The 18755-nt window shown below is 37.0% G+C and overlaps 1 protein-coding gene across 1 annotated transcript; it reads right to left on the bottom strand.

Moving 5' to 3' along the window:
- Positions 1–662: 662 nt before the first annotated feature.
- On the bottom strand, positions 663–16631 carry si:ch211-161c3.6 (high mobility group AT-hook 2b). The gene is made up of 6 exons (XM_042507072.1): positions 15951–16631; positions 12185–12354; positions 10252–10335; positions 7897–7947; positions 7743–7781; positions 663–5237 (listed from the first exon to the last, which is right to left on the bottom strand). The coding sequence occupies exons 2-6, from the start codon at positions 12287–12289 to the stop codon at positions 5154–5156; spliced, it is 363 nt and encodes a 120-aa protein (XP_042363006.1). The 5' UTR covers positions 12290–12354; positions 15951–16631; the 3' UTR covers positions 663–5153.
- Positions 16632–18755: the final 2124 nt, after the last annotated feature.

Below are 18755 nucleotides of genomic sequence, written 5' to 3'. Positions count from 1 at the left end.
TATGCAGGAAATCTGTGGGATTTCCAGTCTCGATAGTGCCACCAAAAGTGGGTATTTTAAGCTGAAATTTGCTTTTTAAATCATTACCAAGGTTTTTTTTGGTGCCTGCCACAGCGTTGGTGAAACATAAAGATTTGTAAAGTTTAAACATATCCGTGACCTAATTAGGTACAAATGTTACATGTCCATTCACTCAGTAAGAATATGCCAACGTTTATTCTGTTGATTAAATCAACAAGGTCTCCCAACATTTTTTGTAAAACACGCTTAAAACCTGTTTACCTTTGTTCTTAAAAAAGAGATAATTTGATTATCTTAAGAAAAATCCCAACAAAATACTTAAACCATTACTGATTCATTACAGATATGTACTAGTTTCATTTGAGTTTTACAGCTTAACAAATGTGTTTGATTTGTTTCCAAAATTTTGGGAGAAGGCAACAAGCAACTAAACAAGACATGACCAACAAGTAAGGCAAATTTCTTTTAAAGGAATTTCCCTGGAAATAAAGGGGGGGTGGGTGGTGCACACAAAAAAAACAAAAACGAAATGATCTACAAAAAGTGCTGAAAAGTAAGTATTTATTTTTTATTTAATTTTTTTCAGAATTAATAATAAAAACATGTTATAATTATAAATAGTTTTCTGAAAATGTCCCCATTTTTAAAACGATTTTCTGATAATTTTTCCCTCTTTTTAAAAACTAATATTTGGATAATTTTCTTGTCTCCTTTTTCTATTATCTTGCAATTTGGAGAACATGTCTTGCCAAGTTGGTCAATTCTTTTTTCCTCATAATTTCAAAGGAAATCACTCCAATCGTCTCAGGTTTTAAGGGCTCAAATAGGCATCTGAACCCAGCTCAAAAAAACTGACAACCATCCAGATTTCAAAGTGTTAACCTTTAATTCTGGGTTTTTCCACACTTAACCTCGAGTGGTAACTAATTATGCAGGTTGTTTTCTGTCGACTCCATGAGCACAATAGTGCGTATGCAAACAAAATGCGCTGAATTTCCATTGTCTTTGATTGTCTTAATAACAAATATCTTAAGACCAAAAGTATCTGCATTGCTGGACATTACAACAGGTAGGTGAGAAAATCTGATCTATAAACTTGGGTGAACTGACCCTTTAGAGCAAGACTGGCTAACTTTTGAAAAATTAACCACAAATTAAAGTTGAATTAAGTAAGTGATTCGGTAAGCAGACATTTTCCCTTGAACTAGTAGGTATTGATGTACAGTCAATATTAACTGATTACTGACGCAGACTTTGGTATAATAAGCAATATAACACTCATCAGTTACAGACAATCAGGGGTTTTCCTGCAAGAGCATTACTGGGTAGATATTACTGATATATAATGTTACTGAGTAAGTCTGCTCATTTTATAACTCATTATTACTCATGCTTTTTTTACATTATATTTTAGCAATTACTATTCATCCATTACTGTCACATTGTGGTCACAGTGGTGGCTGCTGAATAAAAGTTATAGTCTCACTTTTAACCGCCAAATAGAAAAAGAAGCAACTTGGGTCCTTTTTTTTCCATTTAGTGGTAAAACAAAGACAGGGTAATTGATTAGTATTAAAGCAATTTTTTCACTATTTAACAATTTTTTTTTACACAAGGTAAAGGTTGTTTCCAATAACTGTCATGTATTTCAGCACTGTGTGAAAATTTGCTGCCATTTCCTTTCAAATCACAAGCATGTAGAGCGTCACACATACAATATACAGTGTAAGAATCAGAAATTACATGATGTAGTAAAAATGAGAAAGGAGTAACAGACCCAAAACAAAGAACAAGTACTTCAAAAGGAACTACACCCTAAAAAGCAAGTATATTATCAAGTTTTTGTAAACTGTTGGTTGCATTTTATTTCCCAGGAGAATAACCCAAGTCTCACTCAAATACACTATTTTTTTTAAAGCAATGATGCTTTTCTTTGATTGTGTGTTGGTATGACGGCCTGAAAATGCTTTGCCTGTCTGTGCTGTATATCTGCACAAGGATCTGTGTGTGCGTATGTCGCTGCTGAGGGAGCGGAGTGCTGTTTTGTTGGAGATCTTTTGTGTTACTGAGGTAGAATGAGAGATTAAGAAACTGAGGGCAACTGAGGTTTAAATGAGGTCTTTGTGTCAAGGCATACTGGTAATGTCAAATACAGATCAGAAATGCACAACAAACACAGCACAATAATTATTACGGAGTAGACTGACAACATGTTCCTGAATAGTTTTGTACCTGAGGTTTCAATATGGTGTAAAAGCACTGTAATAGTAAAATCCTGAGTGTGATAAATGACACGTCAACACCGTTGCTGACTAAAGAAAAAATGAAGGGTTTCTTTCCAAAAATGAGATATCCATTTAAACATTTGGGTGTTTTTTTTTCTTGGCCCTGGTTGGAAGAAAAAAAAATCATCGAGATTTTAAATCTAAATACTGAACGTTGAGCGAAAAAATTCTATGCATTTTCTTTTTTTAAATTCTAGGCACACAAAATAAAACATTTTCTCTAGTTTGAACTGGATATTGTACTTTGGAATAAAACCGTTCATGTCAGAGCACCATGTTTATATCGTAACGTCACTCAAAATGTCATCGCCTTGCTCCCATTTCATATGAGGATTCATGACACTTGATTTAGAAACATGTCTCAATAAAACGGTTCAGGTTGGTTCCTTTTTTTTTTTAACCCCCCTGCTCATTTTAACCCGCAAGCCCATCCCCTCTCAACACACACACAAAAACACACACACTGAGGCCACATCCAAACTAATATGTTTTCATTTTAAAGCAGCGCTTTAAAACAAAAATAAATCTTAATACACAAAAGTGTTTAAGCACCATTCAGGGAAATAATCTCCGTCCATACTAATGCTGAAAGCACACTAAGCACCAGCAAAGTGAGGCTCACAGCAATAATTAGCTTTTTCTGTGGTGAAGAGGCACGTTTATGTGGTTTTAGCGGGAAAGAATTCTTTGCAACATAAGTGAATGTGTCACAGGAATCACAGGACACTGTTTACTCATTGGCTGGAGGTATTCTCCATCCACAGTTCGGCACTAAATGTTAAGCTATCCCCAACTTTTTGTTTGGCCGCACTTTGCTGCAGATTAAAATGGCCACAAAGAGAAGCAGCTGCTACAGCTTTCCATAACCACTTCATTGCTACACTTCGCTGTTGCCTGGTGTGTTTTTGGCATACACACCTAAAAATGTACACATGTGACCATTCACATACACTAGGGATGTCTGTGCCTATGTAAACAGGAAACAGTTTGTCTACTCTGGGTTTTGTTTTTTCAAGTTACTGGTAATACTATAGAAATGGCAAAAAGGAAGACAAGAGAATTCTTTGCATGGACCGACGATGAGGAGGAACCTTTACGAAAAGTAATTCATGAGAACAAGACGGTCAAGACTGCAGATAACAGACACTGAGACAAAGCAAATAAGGATTAGTATAAGAGCGGCACTGGGAGCCTTGTACATCGCTTGAAGAGACCATGGCCATGGGAAAGAGGGAGTGAGAGTACCAACACAAGAAGGATGAAATCACTAAAAGGTATCTCGCTTCATGTTTCAGCTTGACACGTTGTGACTGGTAAGACCCAGTCAGGGAGCAAACATGGGTGATTGTATCATTGCTTAAAAAATGCCTCAGTTTCCACCTCTCCAGACTGAAACACGACCCTAGAGTTTTCAAACTCAAACAGGTCAGCAGCGTTTTCAGAGGTGTTTTAGGGCTTCCATCACACCGGAAAAGTGTGGACGTTAGGTATAAAGTTAGCCATAGTTATGCATTTTAAAATGAAAACATATCAGTGTGGATGTAGCCTGAGAGGTTTAGAAAAGCAAGCGTCCTTTAATCAACAGTTAAACATTTTGGGAAATACACATTTTGACATTTGTGTGAAGTAACAGGAGAAGTTTGATGCGAGGAGCACTGAGCTTACATTAGCATAAAGACTAGAAACACTCCTAAGGTAAATAAATCCACCAACAAGCAACTTTAAAGCTCAAAAGGCATATGAACTCAGTTAAAACTAAACTAAAAAGAACTCCTTAACACTTTGGTTGATGTATGGATCAAACATGATATAATTGAGCTATAGGTGGATTTTTTTTTTTTTTTTTTTTTTTACCTTTGGACAGATCCAGGCTAGCTGTTTCTCTGTTTCCAGTCTTCATGCTAAGTGAAGCTACCTGGCTGCTGACTGTACCTTCATATTTACCGCACAGACATGATGCTGGGGCCACACTGCATGTGTGAGCAGCACGTAACAGCAACTTTGCTGAACTGCTGCAGCATGCACACTTATGGTGTTTACACAGACAGTGTTGTTGCTGTGGCACTGCTGCAGAGCTGCCTGCTGCTGCTGTTACTACTGTATGTATTTGAATAAAAAGCAGATATTCCACTGATGTATGGAGCTGTGCAGCATTGTAGATGACTGCATTGTCATCAACATGGTCCAGCAAATATTTCATAATAAAAAGCCTCGTATTAACAATTTAAAGGTAATTGACGACAAATGTTGCCAGAGGGCTTCTATTTTGAAACAGTAACAGGGGAGACTGAGTAAAACAGATATATTTGTAGGCCTATTTTATCATGTTCGTGACACATACAGACATTAAAACTAGCAAAGTAAAAGGGGGTATTATGTCAATCTAATTATCAAAACACTGGTTTCACTGTCTATTTTTGCCCAAAACAGCACCTATTTGGAGGGGGGAAAAAAAGGCAAGACCAGGTTTCTCTAGATGTTGCACAGCTCAGCCATGCCTGAGAAGCGCTGCTCATGGCAGTGTGGCCCAGACACGAGTGTTGTTAATCTTCTCATGTACCCCTTAGCCAGAAAGTTAATAGGCATATTTCTCAAAATGTTTAACTATTCCCTCATAAAGTCCAAAGATGAAATTCTTCAATTTTAAAATGGAGTTTGACCACTAAACTCTTGTTGTGAATTAACAAAACCAGGATACAGTGTCAGATCAGGAGAAGAAACCACTGTCTGCTATGATTTTTTTTTGTGTTTGTGTGTGTTCCTGAATCCCCATCACAGATAGGAGTGAGACAGCCCCCCCCTGCTTGTTTGAGGCCAAACCTTGAGGTAGGTAGAGAGGCATCCTATCTACTCCCCTTCCTCCTGCGCTGGAACCTGAGATGTGGGGGGCTCAAGCTGTGAGGGGCCCTCCTCAGCCTCTTCTGAAGGGCCCTGGAACAGCAAAGGACCAAAAAAGTCACTGTAACTTTGTCTGTTATTGTGTGATCACTTCCTGTAGTGACTCATTGTGCACAAGATAATGAATCAACACTAGAAAGAGCGCGAAAATACAAGAATGAGTGTCAGAATGTCATTGCGTGACTGCGTGCGGGGAAGTAGGTCCAGCTGTCAGACCTAGAAATGTGAGGAAGATGACGGTTATGTCAGGAAACCAAGAAGACAGAGTAAGAGAACAGTTAGATCAGGTTTCCCCTCTTTGCATTGACTCATTCTTCCCCTGCGTGTGTCTGAGAAAGGGAGTCTGTCTCAACGGTTTCAGTTCTTGAAGCATCTTTGACAAACTGCTCAGCAGAGAGGATGCGATAAGCAAGACCAGGGGCATCAAGAGAGCCGCCTGCCGTGGTGACGACTGTTGTGCAATTTTGCTCGTTTGAAAAATGAACAAAGAAGCTAAAAGAACCAAAGTTTCTCAGAAACGCTGGGTGTAAATTCAGCAAACTGGATGTCACGAAAGGATGTTTGGAGGTGTATCTGGGGAATTTAGCACCGCCGTATGTGCATTTCCAAGAACCCGCCATATCCTTGTGAAGTCAGTTTAAGTAAAGCAAAAAGAACTTGTGAATCAGTTGTTGTTTTGTGCCAAAGCAACAGCCATTTCAGCACTTTTCTAATTATCTCATAAGAAGCAGTATAGCGAAATTCACAAGGTCTATTTCTCACATACAAGAGTAAACATGTAGTGAGATGAAATGTGGCATGCTCCTAAGGTTGTGCTTAGAGACTAGTGTGAAAAATATGGATTAAATGAAACAGAAAGGACAAAAACGCAAGATTGAAAAAGTTACATATGTACAAAGTACACTGTATATATGCCACACTTGCAAATATGCAATGTGCAGGGCAGTGCAAAGGAGCCACTGGAGACATTGTGCTGCACAAGCTGAAGAATACACACAGTTTGGAGGAATCCCAGCTGACCACCCACATGGTTAAACGTTGATATTTAGCTAAATTTAGATTGTGAAGTCAGGTGACCGACATTTAATGTTTGGACATCTAATGCCAAATACAAATTTAATGCAGAATACTGATGACAGGTGACAATTTTTTTGAATGATTTTAAGTTGTGTTAAGTTACCAAAATCCAACATCTTTAACCTCACCTCATGCCAACGTTTGCAGATGTAAACAAATTTAATCATATGGCATAGAGAGCAACCCCCTAATGTCATTATGTTAACATCCATATAACATGAAATAATAGTGTCATTAAGACATTGAAAAACTGTCAAATTGATTTTCATTCCAACCAAAATTTTAAGTCACAAGAGTCCAACGTCGTTTTGACATCATTTTGATGTTCGGTGCAAGCTGGGAAGGAACTTTTTCTGAGCTTACACACTCATTTGCCACTTTACGTGCATTTAGTTACAAATACAGCAACCTGGAAGCTTGAGGGTTAAGATGAGGACTTTTGCTTTATGTCATCACCCTCTATCGTCATATTTCTTGTCTTGAAACATATTTCAGTAAAATGCATTGCATCAGCCATGAGTTTTTGATAGGTATATTTAGAAACTGGGGATTGAGTGTTTATCAAAGTATAAAGTGGCCCCACTGCCATGTTTGTTGGCTGCATCACCACTGAAATAAAAATGGGTCTGAAGGGCTTTTGAGTGTATTTTAGGTTTGATGCTCTGTATTTAACACCAATGTTCATTTCGGCGGCTATTTTACACCTTGTCTTAGTCTTTAGACGAAAATGCTTGTAGGTTTTGGTCATTTTTATCCTTCATAGTTTTAGTTGATAAAAATTTGTGACATTTTTGTCAACTTTTAGGCAACATGTTTTGGTTTTTTTCTCTTTAAACTTATCATGTTACTATGTCCTGTTCCTCGTAATACAGGTCCCAGAAATTAGAATAAATTTGAAAAGTTCGAAATCTCTCTATTTATGGTCTCAAAAATGTTGACACCACAATGACTAATTTGAGACAACTGGGATTTGAACACTGGTTCCTTGTAAATTCTGACTCATAGATCTCACTGTTGAGAAGCAAAAAAACAATTCAATTTGAGTAAAGCATTAGATATTCATGAATAGTTAAATGAGATCAGTTCAGCTTCTACAAATCCCTCATCACAAATGTGACTGATATTAGTCAAAAGGTAAAACTTGACACAAACTGAGATTTCTGTTCAACTGAAGCACAGGCTGCATTTCTCCATTGTCCCAAACTCTCCGAAGTGACTTTAGCTTCAGTTTAATGAAGTAACGAAGCATTACTTAGAGACTTATTCAAAAATAAGGTAAAAAATTATCTGGTAAACGGTGCATTATTAAAATAAAGTGTGCACGTATTGATATAAAGATTCAGCACCAGACCCACTTGTTATTTTTTTCATCCCATTTAAATGAAATCTTTTTTTTTTTCAATGGAGGGAACCTTAAAGTGCAAAAGGCGCAAAACCTTTCTAACATTTTGTTTTCCTCACCTGATGCTCTTCAGTTGCCTCTTGAACTACTTTCTGGGGCTGTGGAGAGACAGAGAACAGAATTAATTCATCATGAAGGACTGTGCAGCTCCAGGAGACAACTCGGAAGCTTTGGACACCACAATATCTCTAACTGTCAATGATTGCTCCATACCCATTTCCTCGGTCGCCCACGTGGTCGTTTCTCCCCAATAGGCTCTACTTTCTGAGAAAGAACAGATAGATGGTTAAGAAAGAGGTTTCAGATTTTCACAATCCTTACATACTGATCACTGACTGAGATGAAGAGCATATACTCGAAGTTTTCATTTTGACTTGTAATTTCTGACTCTTTGGCAGCAGGACAAATAAAACTGCAACAATGCTACAGTCTTAGGTGATAAACAGACAAGAACCGTCTTCTCTTAAGCAAGTAATCACTTCATCACTTCTGCAGTGCTGTAAATTCAATAAAATCCTGCACATGCATCCTCTCCTGCAGAGTGAACATTAACTATGAACTCTCACAGCCTGAGTGAAATGATTTAAACAACCAAATAATAAAATATCAGCAACTAAGTGCACATATTTATGGCATATATTGCTTATATCTCACTGTTCAGAGAAATGTTTAATTTCCCCAAATGTGAAAACAAAGTTGATTTGTGTAATTAGCAAGTCTAATTTATGACGCATACATCAAATGTGTTGCTCTGCTTTGATGTAACAAGTTAAACAAGTTCAGTTGCCTTGCAATGTTTATCAAGACAGAAAAAAAATGTCTCTTTTTGTCTCTCCCAATAAAACAAAATAAACAAGACAAGTGTCCACATTTGCATAAAAAGACAAGTAGATTTACAGTGTTACTACAAATACACAGGCACACTGGAAAGCTGCCAGCAGGGGCAGTACAACAACTTCTCCTCCTGCCGGCTGCTGCAAATCCTCAAACTTTAAGAGAATGTTTAGCAAAATTGCAATGGGCATCGTTATTTTTGCGTACACAAACAAAGCCTTCAATAACACTGCAAATAGCAATATTGTTTTTAATGAATATCTGAGGGACACGTTTGCACAAGTTTACTGCAAGTTCATCCTCAACAGCTGTCATTAAGAAATGTCAACACCTTTAACACACCTCTTTTTGTTAATTTATTGGAAACAAGAGCCAATAGTTAAGGCACACCTTGAACACTGTCACCAGTCACTTTGAGCACAGCAGCTGAAAAGGTATTCAGATCCTGTACTTTAGTAGTTGTAGCTGTGTAAGGCAGTACAAAAACAACAATACATTGAAAGTCCAGTGTTCAAAATGTACTTAAGTATTAGAGGTAATGCTCATTATGCAAAATGACTCCTGTAAGAGTGTTTGATTACTACTACTCTGTCATATTATTGCATTAATATCACTGATGCATTGTAAGCTGATGTGTAAGCTGAGTTTTTATATTGTATCTGGACTGACAGAGCGCTAATATCTTACTACTTCATACTACGTCTACTACATGCAGTATTTTAGTAGATGATGTGTAAAATGGTAAATAGAAAGGTAAATAGTTACTTCATCTGTCAAGTAGCTGTACAGAAAAAGTTCAAATTTCCCTCTCAAATGTAGGATAACATTTGAAATATTCAACATTTACCTCAAAGCTGTTCTTAATTTCAGTATTTTTAGCAGATGTACTTTGTTATCTTCCATCACTGTTGATAATGTTACACTGATATTTCTCTGTAGGACAATCTCTCTTCCTCAGAATATTAATAGCCGCATCTGCACTGACCCAGAGACCTACTGCATTGATTTAATAACAGTTTGTCTTTTCTCTGTTCACAGCTGACATTTGCCCTCATGATGGCTGCTGATTGTCTTACAGCAATATACAAAAGACATAAATCTTTTCTTTTAGAATAAAATGGAAACAAATATGTTGTTGTGTGTTACTGGGGTTGGGATTAGAGTCGTTTTAACTGAAGTAAGTAGTCAACGATGCATCCAAATTGACTCATGATAATTCTCTTTCTTATAGCGTTTTATAATTAGGGATGTATCTCAAGGTTATTTTCACTGTCGATGATTCTGCTGATTATCTTTTAAATAAACTGATTAGTTGTTTGGTCTATAAATGACAGATACACTGTGAAAAATGTGTTTCCCAGAGCCCAAGATGACGTCCTCAAATGTGTTGTTTTGTCAAAAAGCCCAATAGATTTCATTTACTGTCAGAAAAGTAAAGAAACCAGAAAATATTCACATTTAAGAAGCTAGAATTAGACATTTTCTGCTTTTTTTTCTTAAAAAATACTCAAACCAATAAATTGACAGTCGAATTACTTGCTGACAAATCTCAGTGTTTGACAAATTATCAATTATTGCAACATTATTTCTGATATCACCCATAAAGTCACAACATGTCTTGTAATTTCACAAAAGCGTATGAGTAAAGAGCGTCTGAAAAGTTCTGACTGGCAGTTTAAAAGTACAAACACACATCTATTTGTTAATATCTTAGATACTGTGTTCAGTTCAAACCTTCAGTGCAGTGCTGGGGCCTTTGTTCCTGCTGCCTTTCGGTCGTCCTCTCGGTCGCTTTGGAGTCGGTTGTCCAACAGGCTCCTGAAGAGAAATGTGGAAATGTAACTATCTGCTCTTTGCATGAGCGGTTTTTACAGCAGGGACACATGAACGCATTATCAACTTGCTTTATTTTGCAGAATTACTTTGAATAATTTAAGGTCAAGTACAGAGCTGATCATAATAATCCGGGATGCATGATAATATCGGTATGTCATCGGTATCAGCACATAACAACTTTAAAATGAAATATGGGCATTGGCCTGAAATTAACTTTTCTGCAGATACGTCAGGCCAAGACGATGCTTTAATGATGCAACTTCAACTAGTTGAAAAAAAGCAAATTTGCCCTTTTTTGGCTATTTTCAGGATTGTTTTACGAAGGTTACCATCCAAGCCTGTTAAAGTTGGTTGAATTTTATAGCTTTGTTTTAAATTTGTTGCATAAGAATAAATACTTCATGTTTTTCCGTTACCTAGCATCAAGTAGTTTTCTAGTTTTGCCCAGTGAATAAGTACGTTTGTACTTTATGTTTGCATCTGCCACCTTCACTTCATCACGATAAGAGTAGGTGTAATATGTTAATTCCACAACAGGGGAGACTTGATGTGCAATTTAGGGTTCCCGCACATTTTTACTAATGAATTTGAACCTTTCCATAATGTTTGACACTATTTCTGACTTTATTTAAGTATTTTAGAATGGGTTGGCCTATACAGACTCCAGTGTGCTAAGACATTGTAGAAAAAAATGCATATTTGTTGTCTGAAGGCCATGCATTATTAAACACACATTACTTACTAACTTAACTCACTAATTAATATTCTCACTGCCAACTAGTTGCATACTAGAACTGCACAATATATCGTGTTTGAATCATCATTGTGATGTCAACTTGCACGATAAACACATTGTGAAAGATTATGATATTGCATTCAGGTATTTTTTGAGTTAGTTGTAGGAGAATATCAGTAGAAAACTGAACATTATTTAACTCTAAATATCAGTCTTTTTATTATTTTCTGTGTCTGTTTTTCTGTTTTGTTTAATGTTTAATTTGTTTAATAAAAGAATGACTGGAAATACTTTCCTTTCATTGTTTTAATCGAACAATCAATTGTTGTATTTTAGCAGTATACTCAAAGCGGCAGAAAACTGACTACACTTTACACTCTTATATTGCAAGTAATATTGTTATTGTGATATTTAATAACATTGTTGCATATCACTTATTTTCCTCAACCCTACTGCATACACTAATGTGAGTCACATGACACTGTACCAGTGACTTTCAATGGTAATGCAGCACAGCACTGGGTTTTAAATTTGTATTTTGAGCAAAGTGTGATGCATAATGTTAAACATGTTTTGGGATTTTTCTTAACACATTTTTTAAATTAGCCAAAACAATGAATATTCAAAACTTTTCCGCAACATTCTGTTGATTCCAAACACTTTCCAAACCTGGAAAACAGTTTTTCTATTTCATAACCTTTTCAGGAATTTCATGACCGTGGGAACCCTGGCAGTTAGGTGGAAAAACATAATTATAATAATAATTATAATACATTTTATTCATGGGCGCCTTTCAGGGCACTCAAGGTCACCTTACAGAAAACAACAGCAATAAAACAACATAAAATCACATATGAATACATAAAAGTTCAACAACAGTGAATTACTGAGAATAGGCAAGTTTAAAAAGATGAGTTTTGAGGCGGGATTTGAAAATAGGGAAAGTCGATTTCACGGATGGTTTGTATACATATGTGTGTATATTGTTATCGGCAGTTGGCCAAAATGAGTCAAAAAATATCAGCATACCAAACATTAGCAAAAATCAAATATCGTGCATCCCAAACAAGAATCTTTCAAAACCTGATGTCCTACCTGCTGCTGTTTCCTTGGCCGCCCCCTGCTCCTGCGCTGAGGCTCAGGAGGTGACTGGGCAGTGCTCGGCTGGGGAGACGGCTCTTTGGTCCCACTGCTACTCATGCCTGCGTCTGTCCACCTGCTTCAAAGAGTGTGGGCATCAAAGCCTGGAGGAGCGGCCTCGAGGGCTTAAAAAGAGCAGAAGACCTGATTATTAGGAGCTGGAGGTGTGTGCAAAGAAAGGTGCAACTTTTAAAGAAAGCTGTCATCTTTGGGGAATTAGGGATACCAAACTACATTATACCACTTCAAATCTTTTTTTCTATTTGCACAATTACCACACCGAGCTTCAATCAGTGCGGAAAATTATTGCAAGAATAACTCAGAATTGCACAGTATCCTTTTCCAAGAGCAAGCGTGGGAACTGCTCATACATAAGCCTTGGCACCAGGTTCATCGGAACACAGACAGGGGTCTGGCAGACGCAAGGAAACATGAGAGTGGTGTCCAGCGACTAAAAGTAGCACAGATATTCACAACTCAATCTGCCGTCCAAAATCTGCATCTGCTCTACTGTACGCTGCCTTTCCATCTGCCCTCTGCGAGGTATTTCTCAATGGGGTTGTGCGTGTTGTAGGTGTGCTGATGCTGCAACAACTTTTACTCTGAAACTTGTGCAACTGAGACACATGAAAACATGCAAAGTCTTAATGAAAACAATTACTACAACATGCAACACTCCTGGCAAATCAGAGTTGGCAGCCTAGAGGGAACTTTAGAGCTACAAAGATTTGTCGATTAATCACTTAGTCAGTCAATTAAAAACAAATCTGCTACTGCTTTTGATGAGTGTTAATCATTTACATAAAATTTCAAACAAAACATCAATTTTCTTAGCCTCTTGACTTTAATTATTTGCTGCTTGTATTATGTGACAATAAACAGCATATCTTTGGGTCACGCACAAACACACAAAACAGATATTTAAAAGGCACTATCTTGGTTTTTCAGGATTTTTTTCACAATTTCCTGACATTTTACAGACCGATTAAAATAATAGTTTATCAAGAAAATGTCTTAATCTGTCAACAATATCTGAAGTGATTAATCATCTACTCAATAAAATGTTAAAAAATCTTGAAAATGACCAGGAACAAGCTCCCACAGCCAGAGAGACACATTCAAACTACTTGCATTATCCAAACTACAGTCCAAACCAAAATATGTTACGTTCACAGAAGGCCCCTCGATACGATATTATCACGATATTTAGGTCACTATATAATATTACTGCAATTTTAAATGTTTCACAATATGTTGAGCATTGAAGTATATCTTGATATATTGCAATTTATAACTTTTTTCAACTGCAAAGAAATAATTTTGTCAGCATCTGTTTTTATCAAAGTGAAGACAGTTTTCAGTCTGTTCATCTCACTTAAACCATTTTTATTGCAGCAAAATGTAACTTGAGGACCCAAAAAGCAATTTATTCCATAATTCTAGTAGGCTACTAAAAGTTTAATTTGTATTTAAAATATTATTTTATATAATAAAATATTGATACTTGGCATCTGTGTATCAACACAAAATTACCACACAAAATATTGCAATATTGAGCTGTATTAGGTATACTGTCAAGACAAAGAGAGGCAGCAAATCCTTACATTTGAGGGTCTGAGACTTGAAAATAGTTTGCTTGAAAAATTGCTGAAATGATTTACTTATGATCAAAACAGTCAAGAGGACAGGTCAGGTTTTCTTTCAATATTGGAGGATAATACATGAATTGGGGGGTTTGGACGTTATCTGCCAGAAATTTTTGAGCATCAAATGCTTAATTTCCTGCATTTTGAGGAATTTTTGTACAACATTTTGTGCTTTTTCTGAATCACCAGACACCCCTTAATACGATAATATCACGTTATTTCGGTCACAATGAAATATTATTGCAATTTTAAACAGTTTTTTTGCAATTATACACATTATGATAAGAGAGAGAAAAAAAATCAGGCACTCGTGCACTTTGGAACCCTGATGAAGACCTTAGGGTCAAAACCAGTCGCTGTTTTAATGTAAGTAGCTGTTTTTAAAAAAAGGCTTTTTATTCAAGCACATTTGTTCCTGCTCCACTCATTTTTTCTCTCACATGATGACACTTTTCTTTAAGAGCACCTGTTTTTCTCGAGTTTCATAAGATAAAGACAATCATCGAGTACACCACTACCTCATTCTCATGTATTATGATAAATTGAGATTAACTTTTTTTAACTGCAAATGATGTCCCCAAAGAAAAACTTAGTTAACATCTGATTTATCTTATATGATAGTTTTCTTATTTCTCTTCTGTCATTTTCATTGCAACATAATGAATCTATATTATCCAGCTACTCTAGGCCACCTAAAGGGTGAGTTATATTTGCCATATTAATAATTTAGATTGATTATTGCAATATGTTTTACTGATTATTTATTATTATTATTATTATTTTATTTAAGGCAAATGTCTATACTATTAGCAAAAAAAAGTCTTTTGATACTTTCATGATTTTATTGCGAGAGACAAATATATTAGGATGAACGTGCCCCCCTGCATCCTCCTGAAATCTACACATAAGCAATTAGTTGTCCCACAAATAGCACCCATACATTACTGCGAAAATAGAATTAGAAATCATAAGCATCTTCCTTAATCAATTATTTGTAAAAATTAACTTATGATTAGTCGATTAATCGCTATTAAAAAATAAAAACTTCTTCACTTATTTACTTAAAACAATATCAAATGCATTTCTTCGTCAATCAGAGCTCACAGAAACATTTTGCATATGATTGATTAAATTTCTAATGCTCAGTTAAATTCTTAATCACCGATTAATCGATCCTCGATTAATCTTTTTACCATCCCTACTGCAAATTATGTATCTTTCTGTAAATTTTTCATGGTTACTCCCAAATAAAAGCATATTTGCTTGTTTTTCGTTAAGAGTAAACCAACCGTCAGCTTTAAGCAGGCTGCTGGTAAAGTCCCAGGGTGGTCTTTCACCATAAGGTCTAGCTCTGTAAGGAATGTGCCAAACACTAATTGCCAACACAGCCTATCAAAACGGCCGCACTGACGCAGGAAGTCATTTGATAAATCTACGTCCTCAAACGATTTAAAGCCGAACGAGTCGTCGTCGTCTCGACGCTTGCAGCCTGATTTCGGAGCAACACAACAAGCGTCCTGCACTTCTCCTGCAGCGGCACACCGTCCGCTGAAACTCGTCTGTTTGGAAGTCAAGTAGGCCTACAGGGACTGAGTGTACTTCCTGCATATGGGCGGCAATTGCAACCTTAAAAACACATTCTTTTACAGCGTTTGGAGAAGGTGCGTAAAGCGATGCTGCAGCGAGCCCGTTAGTTGAAACCTTACCGACTTCGGGTTGAGCAACTTGCACATGCAAAACGCCAAAAACAGCCGAGGCCATCAGTGTTTTAAAGCGTAAAGTCGGCGCTCACTACACAACACCCTCCTGCCTGCTCCCATCACTTGCGCAATTCTAAAAAAAAAAAAAAAAAATCTTAAAATATGTTGCAGTGATAAACCGTGAAAACCCGAAGAGCTGCAAAAACTTAACCAAGTAGGACAAAAGGCGAAGAACACAGGTGCAAAAGCTCTCCTTTCAGACCAGCCATGAACACACACATGCATACATTCAGGCTCCATGTTCAGGCTGAGTGCTCCTGTTCATGCAGGCAGCGCCAAATGCAGCACAATGAGAGCGCGGAGAGTTGAACTTACCTTGAGACGGTTTGCAGTTTCACCTGGAAGTTCAGCTCACTTTGTGCTCCTGCACAAGTATGAAAATCTTAGTGTATCGACCGTCTCATTGGTTGGACTGAAAGGGTAAACTCTCTCTCTCTCTCGCTCGCTCGCTCTCTCGCTCTCTTTCTCTCTCTCCTCCTCTAATCGGAAATGTGTGTGATCCCCCAGACGTCCGAATACCCCAGTTGCAATATAATTGGGGGTTGTAGCAGAGCAGTATGCATTGCATACTTTCTCTATTAAAGCATGTTTCAGGAGGGAACTAGGGTAGGAGGGTTGAAACAGAGGGCCCCGCCCCGAAAGGCTCACCGGACCACCCACTTAAAGGAAAGAGAGAGAAAGACGGGCATCAGACTGGAGGTTAGAGTCTGGTTCCGGGGTTCCCAAAGTGGGGTCCGGGGGCTGGGAAGGTCCCTATAGACGGGAGCAAAAGGTTCAGTAGAAATTCTGGTGAGATCAAACTGTCTAGACTATTTTCGAGCGGCGGTTTCACTCGTTGCAAGTCAAAACAAAGGACAGAAAGATCAAATGAGGTTTCTGAGAACAGAGTCTGCAGGGGCAGCCATCTGATGTGCATTTGTTTGGAGGAAAACTGACCCCAGTTTAGTTCAGTGAGTCATGCACCACATGCAAACACACTGGAAGTGAGCGGTGAATGAAATATGAGCTGCAAAATAACATTTTTCTCTTTTGACTTTCATATCACATTTAAAAACCTGCTTTTTAAAGAATTGCTTTTACCTATATTTTAGGACATTTTAATTCATTTTTATAATAATTTGTTTTCTGTATTGATGTGTTCAGATTGATCTTTTCTTGTTTTGTCTTAGTTCTTGTTTGATTAGATCAAGGTGTGTATAATGAGTATAGGAGCAGAAGTTGGGAATGTTTATTTATTTATTTATTTATTTATTTTTTTGGTTTACTGAATATATCCAATGGGCATTCTGGTGTTGCTTTTCTTGCTTATATTTTATTTCATCCTCCCATTTTATTTGGCATGGTCAAAATATACATCTAAATTAAAAGCAACCTAGAAAAAAACTAATAATAATAAGTTAATTTATATAGCACCTTTCAAAACAAAATTACAAAGTGCTTTATAATAAAAACAATAACAAAACGAAAAAAAATGTACAAGATATAATCAAATGACAGAAGTGAGTTTTAGTTCATTTAATCATTCTCTGTTTTAAAGTGTGTTTTGAAAGGTGATTTATATATATATAGTGTAGAACATGTAGAAGTTATTTTTAGACACCACTTCTAGTATTTTATTCTTCTGTTATACCCTAAGTTGTGCTCTTTGCTCTTTTTATTTCCAAATATAAATTTTAAAAAATTGAAAATTTGTTCCTCCTTGCTTTTTGCAAATAAATTCCCCTTTTGTAGTTAGTTTGTTTTTACATATTACAGTATAGGTTCAAATTTTTTTTGTTTTTTTTTGTGTGTGTGTGAATGTGTGTGATTTTCAAGAGATAACTGCAAGTTTGCACAAAATGGTAAATACAGATGGAAATGTTTTAACCACAGTGAATACACATTCCAGGGGCAGATAATGCTGGAGCGCTCATGGAGTCATGTCAGGTCATGCTGGCATGAGACCAAAATATAAAGCTTTAAGTTACACAGATGAAGCATAGGGCTTAATTCGACCGCCTTATCATGTCAGTTTTTATGATTCAATTTAAATATTTAAGATACAACATGTTGATCTCATTCAGATCATTATCATTAGATGCTTAACATGAAATAACAAAGAAACTATTTGCAAATTTGTGGGGTGGCAATTACAAAAAATGAACTCCGGTTTCCCAGAAGCTTTAACAATTGGTAAGAACTGGTAGTCATATATAAATTTGATTAGTCATCCACTGTAACATTACTATGAAAGTGACGTTGAAATTATAACTGTCAACCTGCTATCGCCAAACACTGTCTGTGTGCAGCAGTCTTTAGTTAAAGGGAGCATTTCAACACTTCAGTCCTGTTTGTTCTGCATAAGATAAAATGTGAAAATCTGCTGATTGTCGAGAAAAATGAGAAAAATTTAAGAGACAGAAATCAGAAAGAATGGGAAATAAGACAGAGAGAGAGAGAGAGAGAAAGAAAGGGGGAGGGTTTGCACAAGAGAGAGAAATTGTGTGTGTGTGTGTCTGTGTGTGAGCGCAGTGGCCCTCTGCAGGCTGGTGTGTCTGAGATTCGGTCGGACTCTGATCTTGAGGTTTATTTAAGCTGAATTCCGTGGGCTCATCAGGACCGGGTTACAAAAATCCTCCTATAGAACTAGAAAGAATGTGCAGCGCATACAGTTCTGCATAAGGCACAAAGGCATGTCTTTAGAGGTGGGGGCAGGCATCAAAAGACAGGCAGAGGAGGGATTTCTTTTGAGGCTGGGGGCAAAGAAGGTATTTCAGAGCTCCATTCAATGCCAGGGGAGAGGAGGGGAGGCGTACAGTTTTGTGGTAAAAGGGTGCATTTCCAGGGGATGTTAGGAACTTAAAATGTATGCTGTAACCTCCACACACCTCCCCTGTTGTTGAAAGTTATGCAGTTGTTCTCCACTGAACCTGAGTGGCTACAATTTATCCCTACATCCTCTTTATGGTGAATAGATAACAAAAATTCCCAATGCTTTACCTTACGTCCCCACATTTAGAATTTATAAGAACTGGCTAAACATCCAATAAATGTCGTGAAACGCATTATAAAGTAGTTGTAAGCAGTGTTTATTAATGTATTTGTGAGCAACTACAACTCCTCTTGTGGTCACCCAGAAGT

This window comes from Plectropomus leopardus, chromosome 2, assembly GCF_008729295.1.
Source record: "Plectropomus leopardus isolate mb chromosome 2, YSFRI_Pleo_2.0, whole genome shotgun sequence".
Taxonomy (NCBI): domain Eukaryota; kingdom Metazoa; phylum Chordata; class Actinopteri; order Perciformes; family Serranidae; genus Plectropomus; species Plectropomus leopardus.
Note: the sequence above shows the minus strand (reverse complement) of the source record. Positions and strands in the feature narration are given on the sequence as shown.

Bases quoted from the DNA above. Each gene is read 5' to 3' on its own strand.
- si:ch211-161c3.6 (XM_042507072.1), bottom strand. From the start codon at position 12,289: ATGAGTAGCAGTGGGACCAAAGAGCCGTCTCCCCAGCCGAGCACTGCC. The intron at 7,948-10,251 runs GTTTGAACTGAA...GTTCTTTCTCAG, and splicing joins GCCCCAGCACTGCACTGAAG to AAAGTAGAGCCTATTGGGGA. The intron at 5,238-7,742 runs GTGAGGAAAACA...TTGCTGTTCCAG, and splicing joins AGGCAACTGAAGAGCATCAG to GGCCCTTCAGAAGAGGCTGA.